We start from the raw sequence: 21,043 nt of genomic DNA, 5'->3' as shown, positions 1-21,043 counted from the left end.
CCCCACCCCCATAGTCAACTGTTTTCCTTCCAAACAAAGCTACTAGGAATAAAATTACCATCTCCACCTCTTTTTTTTTTAAAAAAAAAAACACATTATTTTAAAAGAGCTACAGAAAGAGAAGGAGAGACGGAGATCTTCCATCTGCTGGTAGACCCCCTAGATGCTGCAACAGCCAGTGCTGGGCCAGGCTGAAGCCAGGAGCCAGGAGCTTCACCCAGGTCTCCCCTGTGGGTGGCAGGGACTCAAGCACTTGGGCCATTTTCTGTTGCTTTTCCCAGGCCATGAGCAGGGAGCTGGATTGGGAGTGGAGCAGCCGGGACTTGAACCAGCACTGACACAGGATGCCAGCGGCACAGGCAGAACCTTTGTCTGCCATGCCACGGCGCTGGCCTCTGAGAGCCTCCACATCTTTATAACCATCATCTGGGTGGTACTGCACTTCTCTGCCCCGTGCACAGGAAAACATCCCTAACATCTGTGTATAACTGCTGTTTCTACTTTCTCCCAACTTTTTCAAGCCAAATTCACTGGAATCTGTCTTCCAACTCTTACAGAAGCTGCTTCTGTGACCCCTGTACGGCCCCTTTCCGAACAGCCCACTGTTGAGTTAACATCGGTTAACATTTCTCCTCTTCGCTCGCTCACGATGCTCGCTACCTCTCCTGGTTCAACTCACGTCCACTCTGCTCCCTTACGCCTGGTTCTGCCTCTCCCCTGGTAAACACGAGTCTTCCCCAGGTTTCTCTCCTTCCTCCACCAAGCTTGCCTTAGGCACTCCCCTGCTGATGGACGACTCCCAAACCTAGATCGCTAGGTCAAACCTTCCTTGAGTTTCAAACCTGTACTGCCGGTGGCTCCTAGACTGTGTTCTTGGATCTCCCACAGAAATCTCCAGTTCAAATGGTCCCAAACAAACCTTATCCTTTTACCTACTCCTTTCTCAAAAGTGATTTTTCTCCTGTATTTTTTCCTCTTTAATAAATGTCACCACCATCCACCTAGTTCCCTAGCCTTGTGACTTGTCAGTCATCCAGGTCTCCTCTATCTCTCGCCTCACATCCGTCAGTCACCAACTCCTACCGATTTTCTCTCTTAAATGTTTGTAGAGCATGTCCCTTCTGTATTACCATGGCCTTCACTTGGCTTCTCATTAACTCTTTTTAAAAAATATTTATTTATTTATTTATTTGAAAGAGTTACACAGAGAGAGAAGCAGAGGCAGAGAGAAAACAAGAAGTCTTTGATCTGCTGGTTCACTCCCCAATTGGCTACAATGGCTAGAGATGTGCCGATCCGAAGCCAGGAGCCAGGAGCTTCCTCCAGGTATTCCCATGCGGGTGCAGGGGCCCAAGGTCTTGGGCCATCTTCTACTGCTTTCCCAGGCCATAGCAGAGAGCTGGATCAGAAGTGGAGTAGCCAGCGACTTTAGCCACTATGACACAGTGCCAGCCTCTTTATTAATTTGTTAGTTGCAATACATTTACTTCTTTTCCTGACTATCTACCCAACCCTACCCACTAACCTATACCAGGCACTCACCACCCCTCACTCTTCCAGATGTCTCATCAGCCTGGCTTTTGAGTTAGACCGAGGCCTTTAGGGCATGGGTCACGTCTAGTATTTTGCTGAATCCTGCAACGTGCCCAGCACAGCACCAGGTCTAGAGTAGATGCCCCAATGACAAACGAGGCCGCAGTGACACCTGCTGCTATGGGCAGGCTGGAACCATCAGCACCCTCGGATGAGGAGTTCTGTTTGCCTGATTCCTTTGACACAGTGAAAGAGTGTGCCCAGTGTCGGCACGACCTCAACAAAGAGGTTGGGAAATGGGTCACTGAGGTACCTGGGAAGGGACTCCAACAAGACATCACTGAGGGCGGAGCCCAGGTCAGAGACGCTGACTCCACAGGCCCCCGCTGGCACCTGCGCCTGCTGCTCGGGCAGTGCCTGGGGGCCTGGCACCCTGGAAACACAGCCTGCCTGCCTGGTGTCAGTTTTCCACCTTGGAAAGGAGAGGCAGTGGTTCAGCTCTCTCATGAACCTGCTCTGTTGTCCAGTATTAGAGTCTAGCGTGTTTTATTTCTGTTGTCTCACAAAAATCCTCATTTCTCGGAGGACCATGCTTTTGAGCACTCCTCACTGGACTCCCACCCTGTCGCTCCCCCTCTTCGTGGAGGAGCAACACAGGACCCTGCGCTGTTCTTTCTGTCTGCTCGGCCCTCCCCGGGTTTGCTGCTGGTTCTTCCCGGGTTGGCTACTATCCCTTCCACCTCCGTGGAAGGGCAGTTCCCCCTGGCCACATTCCCCACTTCCGCAGGGGAGCGGCACACCGCCGGCCGGTTCTCTCGGGGGCTGCACGGGTTCCCTTAGATGTTCCCCATAGATGTTCCTGGTGCATGCCGTCTCTCTCCTCCTTTATAGTCCTCCTCCGCCAATCCCAACTCGGCTGCCCACACGCCGAGTACGCTGCTCTCCAATCAGGAGCAAGTCCTACAGTTAATTGGTTGAACTGGAGGCAGCTGTGCGGAAGCTATTTACTTCTCTCCCAGCGCCATACTGTGGGAGAGCAGATGCATAGAACAAGTCTTAATTCGAGTAACTTAGTCTAGTCCGGATTGCTCCCCACAGATCCCCCTTTCTTTTTATTTTTTAGCGTTGATACGCGCCTGTCTTCGGTGTCCCGCGGCACACACTCTGCTCTACTTGCTAGAGTTGCCACAGGCTCTTACAAGTCCTATCAGGCAAACCGAATCCGGGTCCTCTCTTCGCCATGTTGTGAGGAGGTTTTTAGGCGCTGATGCGTGCCTGTGTTCGGTGCCCTGCAGCGCATGCTCTGCTCTGCCTGCAGGGGCTTACAAAACCTATCAGGCAAACCGAATCCAAGCCTTCTCATTGCCTTATTGTGGGGGAGACTTATTAGTGTTGGTTCGTGCCTATCTTCGGTGACCTGCAGCTCATACTCTGGTCGAGCTTTGCTGGCGCTTACCGCCTTAAATCAGGCAGACCGAATCCAAGCCTCCTAATTGTTGCATTGTGGGGAAGCTTTACTGATGTTAATTCGTGCCTGTCTTCGGTGACCTGCGGCTAGCCGCCCAGGTGCTCATCGCCTCACTAATCGGGCAGACCGAATCCAAGCCTTCTAATTGGCATGTTGAGGGGAGGCCTTATTTTTCTCTATTTCTCTATCTCCGGGCATTCCTACCTCTCCCATTTCACTTCTATCTTCCAGCATTCCCATTTCTCTTTTACTTCACTTCCAAACTTCTGTTTCTCTTATCCCCGCAGCTTCCCGGCACCTCGCCGCTTCAGCCCGCGCGCCTCTCTCATCTGCGCAGCTTCCCGGCTTTGCGCGGCTCGGCTTCGCGCGCTCCGCGGTCTCCACGCTTAACCCTTTCGCGTCTGAACCACGGCCTACGCCAGCGTTCCCTATCTATTCACGCCCCGTGCTCTCTCTGCACGCGGCGGCTTCCGCAAGTAACACAGCGTAGCTTGCGTCTCCACCACTAGCATTCAATCCAAGTTCCCCGGGCTAGCCTGGCGAATTCAACCCAGCGTACGTCTCCGCCCCACGGTTTGGCTTCCCGTCCTTTGCTCCCCGGGCTAATCAGACGGATCCCAACCTGGCTTGCGTCTCAGCTTCTAGTTTCAACTTTTCGCCCCCTATTCCCGGGCTAACTTGAGAATCCCAAAGTGGCTTTCGTATCCGCCTCGGCCTGCCCCCCGCGGCTTCAATTTCCCTAACATTTTTCTCTACCCGGTATGTTTCCCCAAGCTCTCCTCCAACGACATTCCTCCCTCATTTCTCCTGGCCTCTCCCCACAGTCCACGTCCGAGTCTGTTTGTTCTAGCTTTCACTTTCGCTTTCGACCTTAGAGATTTCTCCCAGCTTCCCCCCGTAGTCCGTATCTGAGTCTATGCCTAGGCTTTCAACAGCTTCCTCCGGCACCTCTTTCGTCCGGCTTTTCCCTAGGCTGTTTGCTAGTCTCTCTCTCTCCGGTATAGTCCGCATCCGAGTCTGTTTGTTCTAGCTTTCACTTTCGCTTTCGACCTTAGAGATTTCTCCCAGCTTCCCCCCGTAGTCCGTATCCGAGTCTATGCCTAGGCTTTCAATAGCTTCTTCCGGCTCCTTTTTCGTCCGGCTTTTCCCTAGGCTGTTTGCTAGTCTCTCTCTCTGATATTTTCCCAGCTCTTCCCGTTTCTTCCCGTTTCTTCCCTCCTAAGTTTTCTATCCGTCCCAGGTTTCCCATCCGAACTAGGTTTCCTATCCGAGTCACGTTTCTTCCCTCCTAAGTTTTCTATCCGTCCTAGGTTTCCTATCCCGAGCTAGGTTTCCTAATCCGAGCTAGGTTTCCTAATCCGAGTCACGGCACCATTATGTCGCTCCCCCTCTTCGTGGAGGAGCAACACAGGACCCTGCGCTGTTCTTTCTGTCTGCTCGGCCCTCCCCGGGTTTGCTGCTGGTTCTTCCCGGGTTGGCTACTATCCCTTCCACCTCCGTGGAAGGGCAGTTCCCCCTGGCCACATTCCCCACTTCCGCAGGGGAGCGGCACACCGCCGGCCGGTTCTCTCGGGGGCTGCACGGGTTCCCTTAGATGTTCCCCATAGATGTTCCTGGTGCATGCCGTCTCTCTCCTCCTTTATAGTCCTCCTCCGCCAATCCCAACTCGGCTGCCCACACGCCGAGTACGCTGCTCTCCAATCAGGAGCAAGTCCTACAGTTAATTGGTTGAACTGGAGGCAGCTGTGCGGAAGCTATTTACTTCTCTCCCAGCGCCATACTGTGGGAGAGCAGATGCATAGAACAAGTCTTAATTCGAGTAACTTAGTCTAGTCCGGATTGCTCCCCACACCACCCCACCCCCGGTCTTCCTCGCTTATTGGAAACTTTGGTGGGTTCCCCCTCTTGGTCTGAAACTCGGCCGTGCACGTCTGAACGTGCACAAAGATGACCTCTGCAAACTCCCGCCATCTCCTTGAAGCCAGTGGCTTTTGCTTTTACATTGTCCACCCACAACCACGGCCATACCTCGCACCCATTTCCACTGGAACTCTCTCTTTGGTCAGCCCTCCCCTGGACTGGTGTCGCAGTCTCCTGTCCGACCACTCTGCCTCCGTTCACGGTCAATCTTGACAATAAGACTCACCCCACCCCACCCCACTCTATCCTCCTCACTCCCCAACCCAAGCTATCCCCACACCGGCCACCACAGCAGTCTTTCCAACATGTGACCCAGAGGCGTCGGGCCTTCGTTCAAAGGTCTACGGTAGCCGCACATCTCCTTCAGGGTCAAGGCCTCCAGGCCAGCAGGCAGCACACACGGCTGCTGTCCTGCTTCTCGTGTCTGTATTCCGACTCAACTGAGTCACACGCCAGTTCTCCCTGCCCCCTCCGGGGCCCCTGGAGCCGCCTCCCGCCTGGAAAGGCCATTAGCTCTCATGGCCCAGCTCGGTCACCTGCTCACGTGGGCACAGCCAGGGGCTCTGGCTTCTGTACCCGCCAGCGATAGGAGCATTACAGCATTTCTCTTAATGGATGAGAGGGTGAGGGCAGGAACCTGCCTTGTCTTCCTGTGTCTGCTACAGGTGCAGGCCTGGCACCAACTCGGCTTTAACAGACATTACGCCAGGAATGCAAGAATAAGCTTCAAAGACACCCTGTCTTCTGTAGCTAAGTGAGGGCAGAGGATTGGACTCTGAAATTAATCGGACCTCCTCCTCCTTCACTCTGGCCCGGCGCCCTGCCTGTTTGATTAAATCCCCTGAGAGACTCCATCCTGGCTAAGCACCACACACAGATCCCTTGGCACTAATAGCACGAAGGTTTCTGAGTGCTTAGAGAAGAAAGAGATGCGTGCTTCAGAGACAGGAAGTGAGACAGGTGGTGGCAGAGAGATGGCCGTCTACTCCTGAGGTCCTGGGGGCATTGGTGAATATCGCCTATTCAAATCAATGACATGACAGGATGAAAATCAAAATAAAGGGGCTGGTGTGTGGTGTAGCAGGTTAAGTCACTGCCTGTGATGCCAGAATTCCTTTTGGGTACCAGTTCATGTCCCAGCTGCTCCCCTTCTGATCCAGCTCCCCAGTACAGCCTGGGGACAGCAGAGGATGGTCAAAGGGCTTGGGTCCTGCCACCCATGTGGGAGACCTGGATGAACCTCCTGGCTTCTCGGTTTGACCTGGCCCAGCACTGGCTGTTGCAGCCATCTAGGGAGTGAAGCAATGGATGGAAGATATTTTTTTCTCTCTCTCTCCCTGCCCCTCCAACTGTGACTTCCATAATAATAATATTTTTGTAATTCAGAAAATGGAAGAAAACTATTTTATAAATCTTTTATTTAACAAATACAAATTTCATCGGTACAACTTTAAGGATATAGTGGTCCCCCACCCCCTGCTCTCGGCCCACCTCCTACTCCCTCTCCCATTCCATTCTTCATTAAGATTCATTTGTTTATTAACTTTATATACAGAAGACCAACTCTATACTAAGGAAAAATTTCAACAATTTGCATACATACACACAACATATAAAGTACTGTTTGAAAACAAGTTTTGCAGTTTATTCTCACAGTACAACTCATTATGTACAGAGGTCCTACATGGGGAACAAGTGCACAGTGACTCCTGTTGTTGATTTAACAATTGACACTCTTATTTATGACGTCAGTGATCACCTGAGGCTCTTGTCATGAGCTGCCAAGGCTCATGACAAGCCCTGTCACTATTTAGACAAGGCCATGAGCCAAGTGGAAGTTCTCTCCTCCCTTCAGAAAAAAGTACATCCTTCTTTGATGACCCATTCTTTTCACTGGGATCTCCCAGAGATCCTTCATGTAAGATGATTGATTGATTGATTGATGCTGTATCTTGGCTTTCCTTGTCTGAAATGCTCTCATGAGCTTATCAGCCAGTCCAGAGTGCCTTAAGGGCTGATTCTGAGGTCAGAGTGCCATTTAGGGCGTTTGTCATTCTATGAGTCTGCTTTGTGGACTGCTTCCCATGTTGAAACATTCTCTCCTTTTTAATTCTATCTAATGTTATTAGCAGATACTTGGTCTTATTTATGTGATCCTTTTGACATTTAATCTTACCTATATGATCAATTAAACACTTAATATGATCACTTTAACACATAAAATGGCATTAGTACCACCCAGCTTAATGGGATTTGGAGTCCCATGGCAAGTTTTTAGCTTTACCCTTAAGGGGTAAGTCCATGTACTTTTGTTTTAAAGAAAGTTAAACTAGCAGCCTATACTTGCTCATCACTATGTACCAGTCACAGCTCTGAGGTAGGTGTCACGGTGATAAACCCTGTTTTACTGGTAAGAAAATGGGCCCAAGACACACGGCTAATAAGGCACTCCAGGACAATCATCTTTCTCCAGTTTCTTCCCTGAGTCCTCTCTGTCCTCATCACACCCCTCTAAGGTGAACTTCTCCCTCCATCCTGCCTCCCTCGCTGTCCACCTTCCGGTTTCTTTCTGTCTGCCCAGCAGCGACACCGTCCCCTTCCCATCACCCCACAGAAGCCGTGACATTCTGTACACCAGCCTTTTCTCCAGTTACCCAGAGAAACCGGAACTTCTCCCTCCTGAGGCCAGCCCCTCCCCCTGCCCCTTGCTGCTGCCCACCCATCTTTTCAGGATTGCACGATGGTTATCTTTCTTGTCATTCATTTCATTTATTGCAAGAATATTTAACAAAAGGCCTACCCTCCTAAAATATTTTTAAGTGTGTGATACAGTGTCGCTAGATATATCTGTCTGTCTCTCTCTGTGGTGTTATCTAGCAGATCCCCAGAACTCACTCATGTCCTGTAATACAAGTTCATGCTCATTGATTACTGACTCCCAGCCCCAGGCAGCCACCGTCTACTCCCCACTTCGTGAATCACTGTTTCAGACACCTCATGCACATACGAGTAGAATCACGAAGGATTGGTCCCTCTGTGACAGGCCGATTTCTCTCAGCACAGTGTCCTCAAGCTTCATTCCGATGGCAAACTTCCTTCTTTTCTAAGGCCGAACAATATTCCACTGCATATATGCTTGTATATACCACATTGTAAAAATATTCATCTGTCAGTGGACATTTACCATGGTGTGACACAGTAGGCTGAGCCTCTGCCTGCAGCACCAGCGTCCCATATGGGCCTTCATGTCCAAGCTGCTCCTCTTCCAATCCAGCTCCCTGCTGTGGCCTGGGAAAGCAGTGGAGGATGGCCCAAGTCCTTAGGTCCCTGCACCCACATGGGAGACCGGGAAGAAGTTCCTGGCTCCCAGCTTTAAATCAGCTCAATTCCAGCCATTGCAGCCATTTGGGGGAGTGAACGAGTGGATGGAAGACCTTTCTGTTTCTCAAATAAATGAATAAAATCTCAAAAAATGGACAGTTAGGCTGTTCCCATAGCTTGGCTATTGCAGATAATGCAGTGAATATGGGCGAATACTAATTTTTCCTTTCTCTTGGATAAATGCCCAGAAATACAATAGCTGGATCCATAAGGTAGTTTTGTTTTTAAATTTTTGAGGAACCGCCCTACATACTTTTCACAGTGAACATACCACTTTACATTCCCTGCACCGGAACACAAGAGTCCTGATTACTTCTCATTTTTGTCAACGCTAGTCTTTTGTTTTGATAACTGCCATCTTTTTTTGTTTTTTTTAAAGATGTATTTATTTTATTAGAGAGGCAGAGAGAAAGAGACAGAGAGGTCTTCCATCCACTGGTTCACTCCCCAAATGGCCGCTGCGGCTGGAACTGAGCCAATCTGAAGCCAGGAGCCAGGAGCTTCTTCCAGGTGCAGGGGAGCAAGGACTTGGGCCATCTTCTGCTGCTTTCCCAGGCCACAGCAGAGAGCTGGATCGGAAGCAGAGCAGCCGGGACTCGAACCAACGCCCGTATGGGATGCCAGCACTGCAGGCAGAGGCTTTACCCGCTATGCCACAACGCCAGCCCCTGCCATCCTTCTAACAGGTGCAAGGCGACACCTCAGTGTGGTTTTGATTTGCATTTTCCTGATGATCACTGAGCATCTTCTCATATAATGTTGGCGGTTTGTATGTTCTCTTTGGAGATACATCTATGAAAGTCCTTAGCCCATTTTTAAGTTGGGTTATTTGTTTTTTGGCATTGAATTTTAGGATTTCCACATATATGTTTTTTAAACTAACTCCTGATCATATATATGGTTTGAAAATATTTTCTCTCATTTTATAGGTTTCTTTTCAAATTGTTGATTGTTTCTGTTTGTTTTGCTTTTGTGGCTTGTGCTTTCCATTTCCATAAAACCAGTAGGAAACCCAGCATCATGAGGTTTTTCATCTGTTTTTGTCCAAGAGTTTTACACTGTCAGGCCTTATGTTTATGTCTTTAATCCATTTTCAGTTGATTTTTGTGTGTGGCATAAGATAGGGGCCTGGTATCAGTCATTTGCATGTGGATAACTCATTCTCTTATACGCCATTTGTTTAAGGGATGATCCCTTCCCTGGTGTGTATTCTTGGCACACTTGTTGCACTTTAATTGACTATGTATGGACTTATTGCTGGGCTCTCTTCTGTCCCATTAGTCTACATGTCTGTCTTTATGTCAGTAACATACTGTTTTAATTAATGTAGCTTTGTATTGTGTGTGTGTTTTTAAAGATTTATTGAAAGGCAGTTAGGGAGAGGCAGAGGCGGAGAGAGAGAGAGGTCTTCCATCTGCTGGTTCACTCCCCAGATGGCTGCCAATGCCCAGGGCCGGGCCAGAGTGAAGCCAGGAGTTGGGAACCAGGGGCTTCATCTGGGTCTCCTGTGTGGGTGGGCGGGCCCAAGTATTTGGGCCAATCTCTGCTGTTTTCCCAGGAGCATTAGCAGGAACAGAATGAGAAGTGGAGCAGCCGGGACTCAAACTTGTTTCTGTATGGGATCCTGCACTACAGGCAGCAGTTAAACCCTCCGTGCCACAGCACCGGTCCCCAGTTTGTATTGTATTTTAAAGTTAGGAAGTGTTCTTTTTTAAGATGTTGGCTCTTTGAGGTCTTCTGTGGTTCGATATGATTATTAGTTTGTTTTTACTTCTGTGAAAAATGCCACTGAGATTTTAACAGACTACACTGAATCTGAAGATTGCATAGGGTGGTATGGATGTTTTACCCATGTCAAGTCTTCCAATCCATGAACATGGGATATATTTCTATTTGCTTATGTTAGTATTTTATTAATTTCAAAGTTTCCAGTGTAGAAGTCTTTCACTTCCTTAGTTAAGTTTATTGCTAACTATTTTTTGTGCTATTATAAATGGAATTATTTTTCTAATTTCCTTTCTGGATAGCTACTCTTAATGCATACAAGTGCAACTGGCTTTTGCATTGTTTCCTGCAACTTTACCAAATCTGCTTATTCATCCTAATAGTTTTTTTTTGTATACTCTTTAGGGTTTATATATATATATATATATATATATATACACACACACACACACACACACATACATACATACATACATATACCATGTTATCTGCAAACAGCGATAATGTTGTTTCTTCCTTCCTGATCTGGATACCTTTCATTTCTTTTTCTGCTGGATTGCTCTGGCTTGACTTCTTGTACTGTGTTGAGTATTAGTGGCAAGAGCAGGCATACTGGCAGTATTCCTGATCCAAGGAAAAGCTTTCTTTCCCACCATAGACTATAATGTTAACTACAGGCTTTCCACTGGTGTTTAAATATGGTCAATTGTCTCCCATTAAAACACAACAGGAGTGGGTATTGTGGTGCAGGGGGTTAAGCCACTACTTAGGATTCCCATGTTCCACATCAGAGTGCTGGTTTGAGTCCCAGTTATTCTGCTTAAAAACATAAAATAGATTTATTTATATTTGAAAAGCAGAACCACAGATGGAGAGAGATCTTCCATGTGCTGGTTCACCCCCAAAATAGCCACAATGGCCAAGGCTGGACCAGGCTGAAGCCAGCAGCCAGGAACTCCATCTGGGTCTCCCACATGGGTGGTAAGGGTCCAAGTACTTGGGCCATTTTCTGCTGCGTTCCCAGGCACATTAGTAGGCAGCTGGATTGAAAGTGGAGCAGCCAGGACTCAAACTGGTTATCAAACAGGAGATGCCGGCGTTACAGGAAGCTGCTTAACCTGCTGTGCCACGACGCCTGTCCTGCTACTCCACTTCCTGCCAGTGCGTGCTGGGAGGCAACGGATGACACCTCAAGTGTCTGAGCTCCTGCCACCCACGTGGGATGGAGTTCCTGACTCCCGGCTTCAGCCCGCCCCAGGCCTGACAGTTCCAGGTATTTGGGGAATAAGCCTTTCTCTTCCTACTCCTTTCAGGTAGATGAAAATAAACAAACATTAAAAAAAAATCCTATCTCTCTGACTCTTAACAGTCAAACCTCTGGGAAGACCTATTGATCTGCACAGTCTCTGTCTCGTCACCTTCCACCGTCTCTTCCACTTGCTCCTGCTTGAACCACCTGTGCGCGCCACAGGTTCAGGCCATGGGCGTTCCTACGTCCTCAGCTTACTGACTTCTCAGAGGTACCCACGCTCTCTCCTTTCCAGGACCACCTTCCTTCTAGGACAGATTTAATCCTCGGATTCCTGTCCTAAGCGCATCTTCCGTCCCGAGGCGGTCTCACCCACGCCACGGCTCCAGCGGCCCCCGGGTCGGATGACCTGTGTACCTGCGTGCACCTGCGTGCACCTGCCCTTCTGATTCCTGCACTCAGTGGCTCTGCCTCCTCAAGTGCCCCATGGCTAAGCTTCCCCCATGCTACTCTCCCTAAATCCCAGTTCTCTACCATTGTTTCCTGTCTCAGGGAACAGTACCACCACCCCTGGTCTAAAGCTGGAAGCCTAGGACTCGTACTCAACACCTTGCCTTTCGACTCTCAGATCCAAATCATTATACTCCGTTTCACCCCGTAGAACCTCTCAGTCTTATTTTATCTGCACCCTCTACAAACGTCCCACGGTTCTCCTAGCAGGTTTGCCTGGATCTTGCCTACCTCAGATACACTACATATCTATACAGCTAGAGAGATTGTTTCACAGTAGAAAATTTGACTGTGTCTCTCTCCTGCTTAGGTACCTCCATGACTACCCATCACTTTTAGGATCAACATCAGAACGCTTTATGTGGCTGACCAAATCCTGCATGTTCTAACCCCTTTGCAACTTCTTCTGCTTATCATGTATAAGTCTCTCACCCTGAACCCTAGCTCTGCTGGCCGTTGGCACCCCAGAATGCCATGTTCTGTCTAGCTGCAGCCTTTACGGTTCCTGCGATATCCTCTCCCAGCTCCCAAACTCCACAGCCCTCCTTAGCTCCTACTCATCCTTTGTTGTTCCGTTCAGTCACCACCCCCTCCGCTGACCTCCCAGATCCTCTGAGATGGCCTCAGTCCCCTCTTAGACATTCGTCTACACCCGTGTACCTCTGCCTTCCAGCTTTCACTGCAGTGCACTGTACGTGTGTTTTGTAACTAATTTGTTTCTCTGCAATGACTTTAGGCTCCACGAGGCCTGGGGCTCAGCACTCCCCACCCCGCACTGTATTCCAGGTGTCATCCAAGAAACACTTGGTGATGTCTTGATGAAAATACAGTCCAGGCTGGCGCTGTGGCTCACTAGGCTGATCCTCCACCTGCTGCGCCGGCACCCCAGGTTCTAGTCCCGCTTGGGGCACCGGGTTCTGTCCCGGTTGCTCCTCTTCCAGTCCAGCTCTCTGCTGTGCCCTGGGAAGGCAGTGGAGGATGGCCCAAGTCCCCCAATTCATTGAAGAAAAAAAGGGCTGATAGGAAATTCTGAATGGAAATCTTTTTGCTTCATAAAGTTTTCTCAACACTGGAGACATGCAATTCCACGTCTATGACAGACCCTAGCCCAAGGTGCACTCTGATTTAGCTCAAAATTGTATTTACAGCTATCTTAATAGACGGCTATTTCACGATATTCTCTAAAGAGCACCATGATTTCCACGGGTTTCAGGATACTGACAAGTTTTTGAAACACACTGGCCAAATCCAAAGAAAGTTTTTTTTTTTTTTTGTTCTCTGATTTGTTCTCTTGATGGTATCTGATACTGCTTAGCATGCTGCTTATTCATTTTAGCAACCAGAACTTATAAGCGCACTTTAGAAATGTAGCAGAAAAGTAGAATTAAAAATGCTTATTTTGGTGCAATAAAATGGAAATCTGTGCAGTACTTTCATGAAACACATTCTCCATGAACTTTTAGAAGACCCTTCTCATGCACAGGATTCAAAAATTTTTTAAAGAGTTATTTATTTATTTGAAAAGTGAAGTTACACACAGAGAGAGGGGTCTTCCATCTGCTGGTTCACGCCCTAAATGGCTGCAATGGCTGGAGCTGCGTCCGTCCAAAGCCAGGAGCCAGGAGCTTCTTCCGGGTCTCCCACATGGGTGCAGGGGCCCAAGGACTTGGTCCATCTTCTACTGCTCTCCCAGGCCACAGCAGAGAGCTGGATTGGAAGTGGAGCAGCTGGGACTTGAACCGGCGCCCATATGGGATGCCGGCACTGCAGGCAGCGGCTTTACCCCCATGCCACAGAGCCGGTCCCTGAAGTACTTTTATGTTGAACACATACCATACTTCCCCATAGCCTTTTGTGTTTGCTTCTGCAGTGGCACTTGGATCTTCCATGTCCTGGGTGACCCTGGAGGGTCCAGGGCCCCTGGCTCCTCTTTTGCTGTCTCTCCAGTCAGCCCAGCACTTGTGCTAGGCACACACTGGGACTGGGGCTGTTGATTACAGGAATGTGGGAGTAAGCGAATGACTGTAATGGTGACCCTCTTCAATGACTTGCAACAACAGAGCAGTGGATGCCACACATCTCAAGTACCATCTGTTGTTATCCTAACGAGTAAGATGAACCTAATATAAACTCAGAACTTTCTAAGTCTTGTGAATTTCACCTCTAAAATCTGACCCATCATCGAGTGCCGCCTGCAGTGCCGGCATCCCATATGAGTGCTGGTTCGAGTCCAAGCTGCTCCACTTCTGATCCAGCTCTCTGCTAGGGCCTGGGAAAGCAGCAGAGGATGGCCCCAGTCCTTGGGCCCCTGCACCCATGTGGGAGACCCGGAAGAAGCTCCTGGATTCTGGCTTTGCATCAGCCCAACTCTAGCCATTGTGGTACCTGCGGAGTGAACCAGCGGATGGAAGACCTCTCTGTCTCTCTCTCTCTGCCTCTGCCTCTCTGTAACTCTGCCTTCAAATAAGTAAATAAATCTTTTAAAAGAAGAGAAAACAATACATGGTGACTATTTTATGGGGATAAACAATTTCATTCTCTAAGTGCTTTAAAATGCCATATAGCATGTCCAGGGCAGAAACTGTATAAAGGCATTCCTTCAGTAGATGTTTTCTTTAAACATTTCATTTCTATTGTAACCCTATGCCTTTGCCCAAGCTGTTCTCTGAGTTCTGCCCTTTCTCCTGAGCTTGTCTATCAAAATTATACTTTATCTTCAAAGGCCATTTCACACATCACTTCTTCCGAGACCTCACTACTCTCTCCAAATTGCCTGCGCCAGCCCGATTGCTTTAGTCCCTTTGCACCTGACAGCATGTCCACATGTTCCCCTCCCACGCCGCCTTGTGAGCAGCCTGAGCTCACGGAGCCTGGGGACCATGCCTTGCTCATCTCTGTCTGCCCAGTGCCTTGACCAATAGGCATTTTCTGAATTCAGATGTGCTAAGCTGATCATCTACTACCAGTACGCTATGTAAACATACATATTTTTTTTGGTCATAGGTAACTTTGTAGCAGTATTATTTCCCTAGAGCAGTTTTGCAGCTTCCCCTCCCCTGGCTGGGTCCTGGCCGCCTTCGCTGAGAGCCCGGGGCTGCCTTCTGGTTTCCAGGCCTGTGAGCAAAAAGCAGCACAGAGAAAAGGCAGCTGCCTCGTGCGCTCTAGAATTTATCTAGGGACAAATTCAAGCTGTTTCTTTCTGAAATGGAATGGGGGTCAGAGGTGAGCCTTGGCTACCGAGCCGCGTGGGAGGAGGAGGAGGTTCACAGCCAGCCCGGCTCCCGGCTCCCAGACTGCGTTTTCCAAACAGCAGAGCGGCTCCCAGCGCTGAGGGCAGGCTCAGCGGCCGCCCCTGCCGATCCTGCTTGCTGCGTGCAGACACACGGCCTCACAAGCCCCTCTGCACAGCCTCCCTCACTACCGGCGCCTGGCCCAAAGCGGTGGCATCTTCCCCGCCCCTCTTCCCTGGAGCACACAGCACTAACGCACACACAGAGACAAAAGTAAGAGACGCGAACCCAGCATATGGACTACTTCGGCCCTGAACCGTGCCTTGTACAGATCTACGCGTATCGCAGAGATTCCAACTCATCCATCAAAGCCCAGCCCCACGCCGTTATAACCCAAACCCGGTCGTAAGCAGCCGTGTGACGCCACTGGGCCCGTGCTGCAGGTCACTGTGGAGGAGATGGAAAGTCAGAGCGAGGACAGCCCGAGGAGACATGGCTCGACACCAAAGAGCCTGGGCTGTCCCTCCTGAGCTCAGGAGCCTGAAGGAGACAGTGTAGGTAACAGTGCTCAGCAGAGAGACTGGAACAGAGAAAGCTCTCAAAGGCTTCCCCCTAACGGGGCTGGAGGACCCACCATAGGTAGCTGGAAGCAAGGGTCTCCTCCACCGCCTCTGCTGTTCAGCAGCCCACCCTACTTGCAAAAGGGAAGGCAGTTTCTAATGCCTGCCCCCGTCTGCTGCCCGTGTCCACTGGCTTCCAGGCTCGGAAGGGAACTCCAGCGGGGGAGGGAACCGGGCTGCACGTCTGTGCTGATGGGAAACAGCAGGACGCAGCCAGCACCCCCGTGGCTGGTGCTCCTCCGGGGCTAGTGCAGCTCCGGACCCCACGTAATGTTCAAACCCTCTCTTTCAAGTGGATCTCCTTTCCTCCCCCTTTGGAGGTTCAAACGCAATACCAGAAATAGACCTCCTACATATCTTCTGCCCTTGCCATCCAAACACAAGGTTCCTCTTGCTCCTGTTCCTGATGCTGTCCAGTCACTGGTATGTCATCCCGCACCAGGGAACGGGGCAGCAAAGGGGGGAGGAGTGTTTCTGTTTCTTCATGTCATTCTCAAGCCAGATGATCAGATCTTGCTTACCGGGCTCAGAGAGCCTGCTGTCCAAGGACACCTCTCCCCACAGATTTCTAAGCAACTCTGCACGTTTCAAAGGGATTTTGGATGGCCCAGATACTGGGCCCCGTGTGGTCTCACAGCCCCTTGGCTTTTAATTTGAAGGGAACCTCTCCAGCAAGCTGGAGGGGATGGGGGCATCGCCCCACACTGTTCAGCTGCAGAAGGAACACATCTGTAGTTAGGCAAGGATTGTTCCATGGTTAGTACAGTCACATGGTCCAACACTGAAAAGCTACAAAAGGCTATGCAGGTCCACGCTTCCAGGGGCAACAGACAGGGTTTGTGTCTGTAGTTGGGCATATACAAGCCAGCGTCTTAGAAGTCTCCTTTCCTTTCCTGTATCAAGTAGCATATCACACACATCCTATACATTGTTGCATTTTCCACTTAGCCATAGAGCTTGGAAGTAACTCTGTATCAGTCATCCAGTAACATTCTTCACTCTGAAGAATTAAAGCACAGCATTAGACCCTCGTGATGTACCATCACATAGGAAACAAGACCCCCTTGGGTGAGCACCTGGGTTATTCTTTCATAGCTCAAACCGTGCTATTATGTACCTGTATCCTTGAGTTCATACATACATACACCAGTACAACAGCAAGTTAAATTCCTAGAAACAGAATCATTGGGTCAGATGGCGTGCACACTTCTAACCATGACAGGTGTTTCCAAAATGCCCTCCAAAGATGTTATACCGATCCATTCTCTCGTCAGCCACATTCATCCAAGCGCCTGTCTGTCCAGAACCTCACAGCTTATCCAGCTTTTTGGTGTTCGCTAACCGCAAGGTAGGTGAGTGTGCCCATCACTGCAGTCTGCACTTCGTATCTGAGACTGCAAGCCTCTGGGTACACACCCAAGCCCTGAGTCCTGGAGCGAATCAAGGGCATCCAGTATTACCAGGCCAGCCCCTCCCCTGCAGCTGAATGGAGCCACACACACACACCCTGGAGTCTACAGATACCAGTCTCTATGCGTGATGGCTCTGGGTCTGCAGCTACTGTGCGTTGTACCTGTTCTAATGGGAGGATGGTGGAAGCAGAGACATGGCTCCAAGCTCAGCGCTGCCAATGACTAGCTTGATCTCAGCAAATTATGTAGTCTCCCCCGAACTCACGGAAAATGAGGATAGCAATATTGTTTTTGCAAAGCGTGTGCCTGGCACACAGGAGGTGCCGTAATACACGAGTAATACAGAGTAATACCGAGTAATACGTAATACCGAGTGAGTGAGTGATGATGATAAACCCCAGGGCACTTCTCACACCTGACAGACCCTGCCGGGGCTCAGCCAAGGCCGAACGGCTCTTCCCTTAGCTGGCACCCAGAGGACGCCCAGCTCCTCTCCAGCCACCTCAGCCCTTCTACCCGAGGGCTGGGCTCTTCCGGGCCAGACTGCCCTGTTGCCAGATGACGCTTGCACGCAGGCTGAGGCACCCCTGGGACCAAGCAGCCCTCATTTCCAATTACAGTCGGGCAGCCAGAGACACAACAGAGACCCCTTGCTCTCAGCAGCACGAGAGTCCGCCTTGGCCTTGGCCTTTGCAGAATGCTGTTTCTGATGAGGTCACCCAATGCAGGCGGGAGTGCTAGTGGGGCCCACGCTAGGGTTTCTGCCTAGAAATGTGACCGCCCACTCGTTTCCCATTCAGGCCCCTGCCTGTCTCCCTGCAACCTCTGGTTGGTGAGTGTAAGTGGATGGTGGCTGGGCGACACCGGGCTGCAGTCGACTTGCCCGACGCTATGGCCGAACCAGCAGAGACGCCAAAACATGGACCCTTTCCCCACACCACCACCACCACCACCACCATGTACTGGTTTAGGATCCCCTCCGGCCCGGGAACCGGCACCGGGAAAGGTCTGGTAATGTTTTCAGAGGATCCACCTCGGCCTTCCCCCTCCCCGGAGACAGCAAACCCCTCCCCCGAGACACAGTGAACAGCAGCACGTCTCAAGTCTGTTTCCACACAATACAAAACGCAGGGCTCTTTCAGACGCTGGAGGACAAACAGGGCATAGCGATCTGGCTGCGCAGACGTCCGCTGCTGCCTATCCAGATTCGAGGCCCTGTAGCCTGCCCTGAGGACCCCACCCCAACTCGGGTGCTCCAGTGTGGCCAAGCACGGAGCGTGGGGCTGGAGGGTCAGACCCTAGAGGACAGGAGAAAGTCCCCCAACCAACTTGGGGCCTGGTGGCTGCACCACGCCCACGTTTAACCTGCCCGGAAAAGCCAACTTCCAGGACCCCGCGGATCCACCCGCAGAAGCAGAAACCCTCCGTAGCACACCAAGACGTGGGCGGTGCGTGTGGCCCTGGGGCGCGGCAGAGGGACCACATCTCCAGTCCCGCGCGGCCCCCGGTGCTCCTGACTCCAGGTGACCGCCCGAGCAGCACCGTGCGGGCCTGTTCCCGACGCTGCTTTCCGCGGTCCCCGCGCCAGCTCTTGTCCCGGCTGCACAGGGCCGCCGGAGACCCCGCACGCCCACTCTGGGGCCTCGGAGCGAGCGGACAGTGGCCCCGAGAGAGGGCCCGGCCTTAGGGAGGCGATCGCCCTCCAGCTGGCGCGGGGCTGGATCGCTGGCAGAGGCGCCTCTACCCGCAGGCCCCGCCGCTTGGCTGCTACCCTGCGCCGCGAGAGCACTCGTTATTTGGTGAAACTTCAGAAAAATCGTCTCCAAACGCGGCCCAGGTCCCAGGGCTGCCCAGAGTCGCCCGCACGAGCCAGGACGCAAAGACCGACGGCGGCGGAGCAGCCGGTAGCGCGCGCCAGCCCCGCGCCCACTCACGCACGGTCCCCAGCCCCGCGCCCCTGCGCTCCCGCGAGGGAGGCCGAGTGGTCCCCGGGTGATCCCGGGAGGCTGGGCGCAGCCTCGGCGCCCGCGTGAGGTCGGAGACGAGCCGAGGCGAGGGGCTACGGCGCGGCACGGGGACGGTGACCCGGCGACTCCGAGGCTGGAGACGCCCCCCGCGAGCCCGCGCCCCTCCGTGGATGGCGAGAGCCTAGAGCCGACCCAGACCCAGTCGCGCACGGCGACCTCAAGCTTGGGGCGGGCAGAGGAAGGTGGTTCCCGGGGCGCTCTTACCCGAGTGTCGCGGCGCCCTCGGAAGCACAGCCGGCCGAGCGCATGGGCGCGCGGGGAGCCGGCGCCGCGGCGGGGTCCTCGGCCCGCGGGCGCCCCGCCCCGCCCCCTGCTCTTTGTCCGCGCGCAGCAGCTGCGCCCGGGCGGCGGCTCCCGCGTCCCTCTCCCACGGGGTCTGCGCGCGCCCTTCCGGGCGCCGGCTGCTGGGGAGGCCCACGTGAGGCTGCTCGGCCCTCCCCGGCGCGGCGCGCGGAGAGCCCCATCGCCGCTCCAGGTGGCCGGGCTGGGGGCAGGTACCGCGCAACCTGATTGGCGCTGGCCGGAGTCCTGGGGGAGAGCCCCAGGAGAGAGGACGATTGCGCCGGGGCGCAGCTGGAGCCTGCAGAACCACTCCCCTCGGCCTTTTTCCCCAAGAAATATAAACTCGGGAGCCGGCGCCCCAGCGCAGGGAACTTTGCGCGCTGCAGAGGCGGCCCAACACGCACAATTTGCAGACAGCGAGGATCCCGGGGACCAGGGTGTGTCGTTGTCCATTGGTGACCGACTGCCCGTTCTCCTGTTTCCGGCCCGCGCCTGGATGTCCCCGCCGGCGAGGGTCCCAGGGCAGACACGAATCGGTGTGGCCAGGCTCTGCAGGGGGAAGCAGGGCCGCGGAACGCAGGCCACGGTCACGGTCGCGGCGCCCTAGATTCGCGCCTAGACTCTCCCTCTTGCTGCTGTGCGGTGCCCCGAACGGCGAATTCCGAAACCCGCAACCCAGAGAGGGCGCGGCGAACGCCAGGGCTTTGAGCGGCGACAGAGCTGCTGGCGTCGGGCCCTGTCCCCGCGCGAGGCTGATGGCTCCTCCTGGGTCTGCCTTCCTGGCTGCGGACCACGGAGGGCTCGGCCGGCGCCACCCGGGTCCAAGGCCCCACAGGGGTGTTCCCGCTGCAACAGATATCAAGGGGCTCCAAAAAGTTTGTGGGAAATGGGGTTGAAAATTTATCATAGAGCAAAATCTTTGAAATGCAATAGTTACGATACGTATTTTCCTCCAACTTTTTGAAGAACTTGCTCGGTTTCTCCGGTACCCGGGGTAGAGGATTCACTGGGAAGGTGATCAGGATCAAGGTAACGATTTGAAAAACAAAAGCAAAGCAAAACTCCCTCCAGCACATTGAAAAAAGTCATGGACCGTCAGCCTCTGTCTAACTTGTAAGGAGTAAGCGAGCTGCAGGAGCGACTTTTAATATTCCTAGTAATTATTCCTTATGCACAATTTTAAGAAACCAAAGCCATCCAAGGCATGCTACACACATTCATTGTAACAGATGTACTGCTGCTCTCTCCCTCTCCCCCTCTCTCCTCCTCTCCCTCTCTCCCTATTCCTCTCTCCCTCTCTCTTTCTCTCTCCCTCTCCCCCTCTCTCCCCGTCTCTCCCTCTGTCTCTTCCTCTCTCCCTCTCTCTCCCCCTTCTCTCTCCCTATCTCCCTCTGTCTCTCCATCTCCCTCTCTCCCTCTGTCTCTCCATCTCCCTCTCTCCCTCTCCCCCTCTTTCCCTCTCTCCCTCCCTCTCTCCCTCTCTCTCCCCCCTCTCTCTCCCTGTCTCCCTCTCTCTCCATCTCTCCATCTCCCTCTCTCCTCCTCTCCCCCTCCGTCTCTCTTTTCTTTTGTAAATTTTAAATACTTGAGTTCACGTGCTGCTTGTTTTTAGCAGTCAAATCTCAAAAAACCTACATTCCTCTCTCAACTCATCGCTACTTATTGGAAAAACAGGGGCCAGCATTG

General features: G+C 52.1%; 1 protein-coding gene across 2 annotated transcripts in view; it reads right to left on the bottom strand.

Moving 5' to 3' along the window:
- The window catches only part of LOC100349411 (protein FAM163A), an 80,721-nt gene extending 60,113 nt beyond the window's left edge, over positions 1–20,608 (bottom strand). The window contains exon 1 of one of the 2 annotated variants that reach the window (XM_089299458.1): positions 19,280–20,608. In XM_089299458.1, the coding sequence (XP_089155584.1) occupies positions 19,280–20,264 (985 nt within the window). In that variant the 5' untranslated portion in view covers positions 20,265–20,608. The remainder of the gene's footprint in view (positions 1–19,279) is intronic. The other variant, XM_002715008.6, reaches the window with a different exon arrangement.
- Between the last annotated feature and the right edge of the window lie 435 nt (positions 20,609–21,043).

This window comes from Oryctolagus cuniculus, chromosome 7, assembly GCF_051225735.1.
Source record: "Oryctolagus cuniculus isolate XC-2025 breed Fujian yellow rabbit chromosome 7, ASM5122573v1, whole genome shotgun sequence".
NCBI classification, from domain to species: Eukaryota; Metazoa; Chordata; class Mammalia; order Lagomorpha; family Leporidae; genus Oryctolagus; species Oryctolagus cuniculus.
The sequence above is the reverse complement of the archived record's forward strand: the minus strand, read 5'-3'. Positions and strand labels throughout refer to the sequence as shown.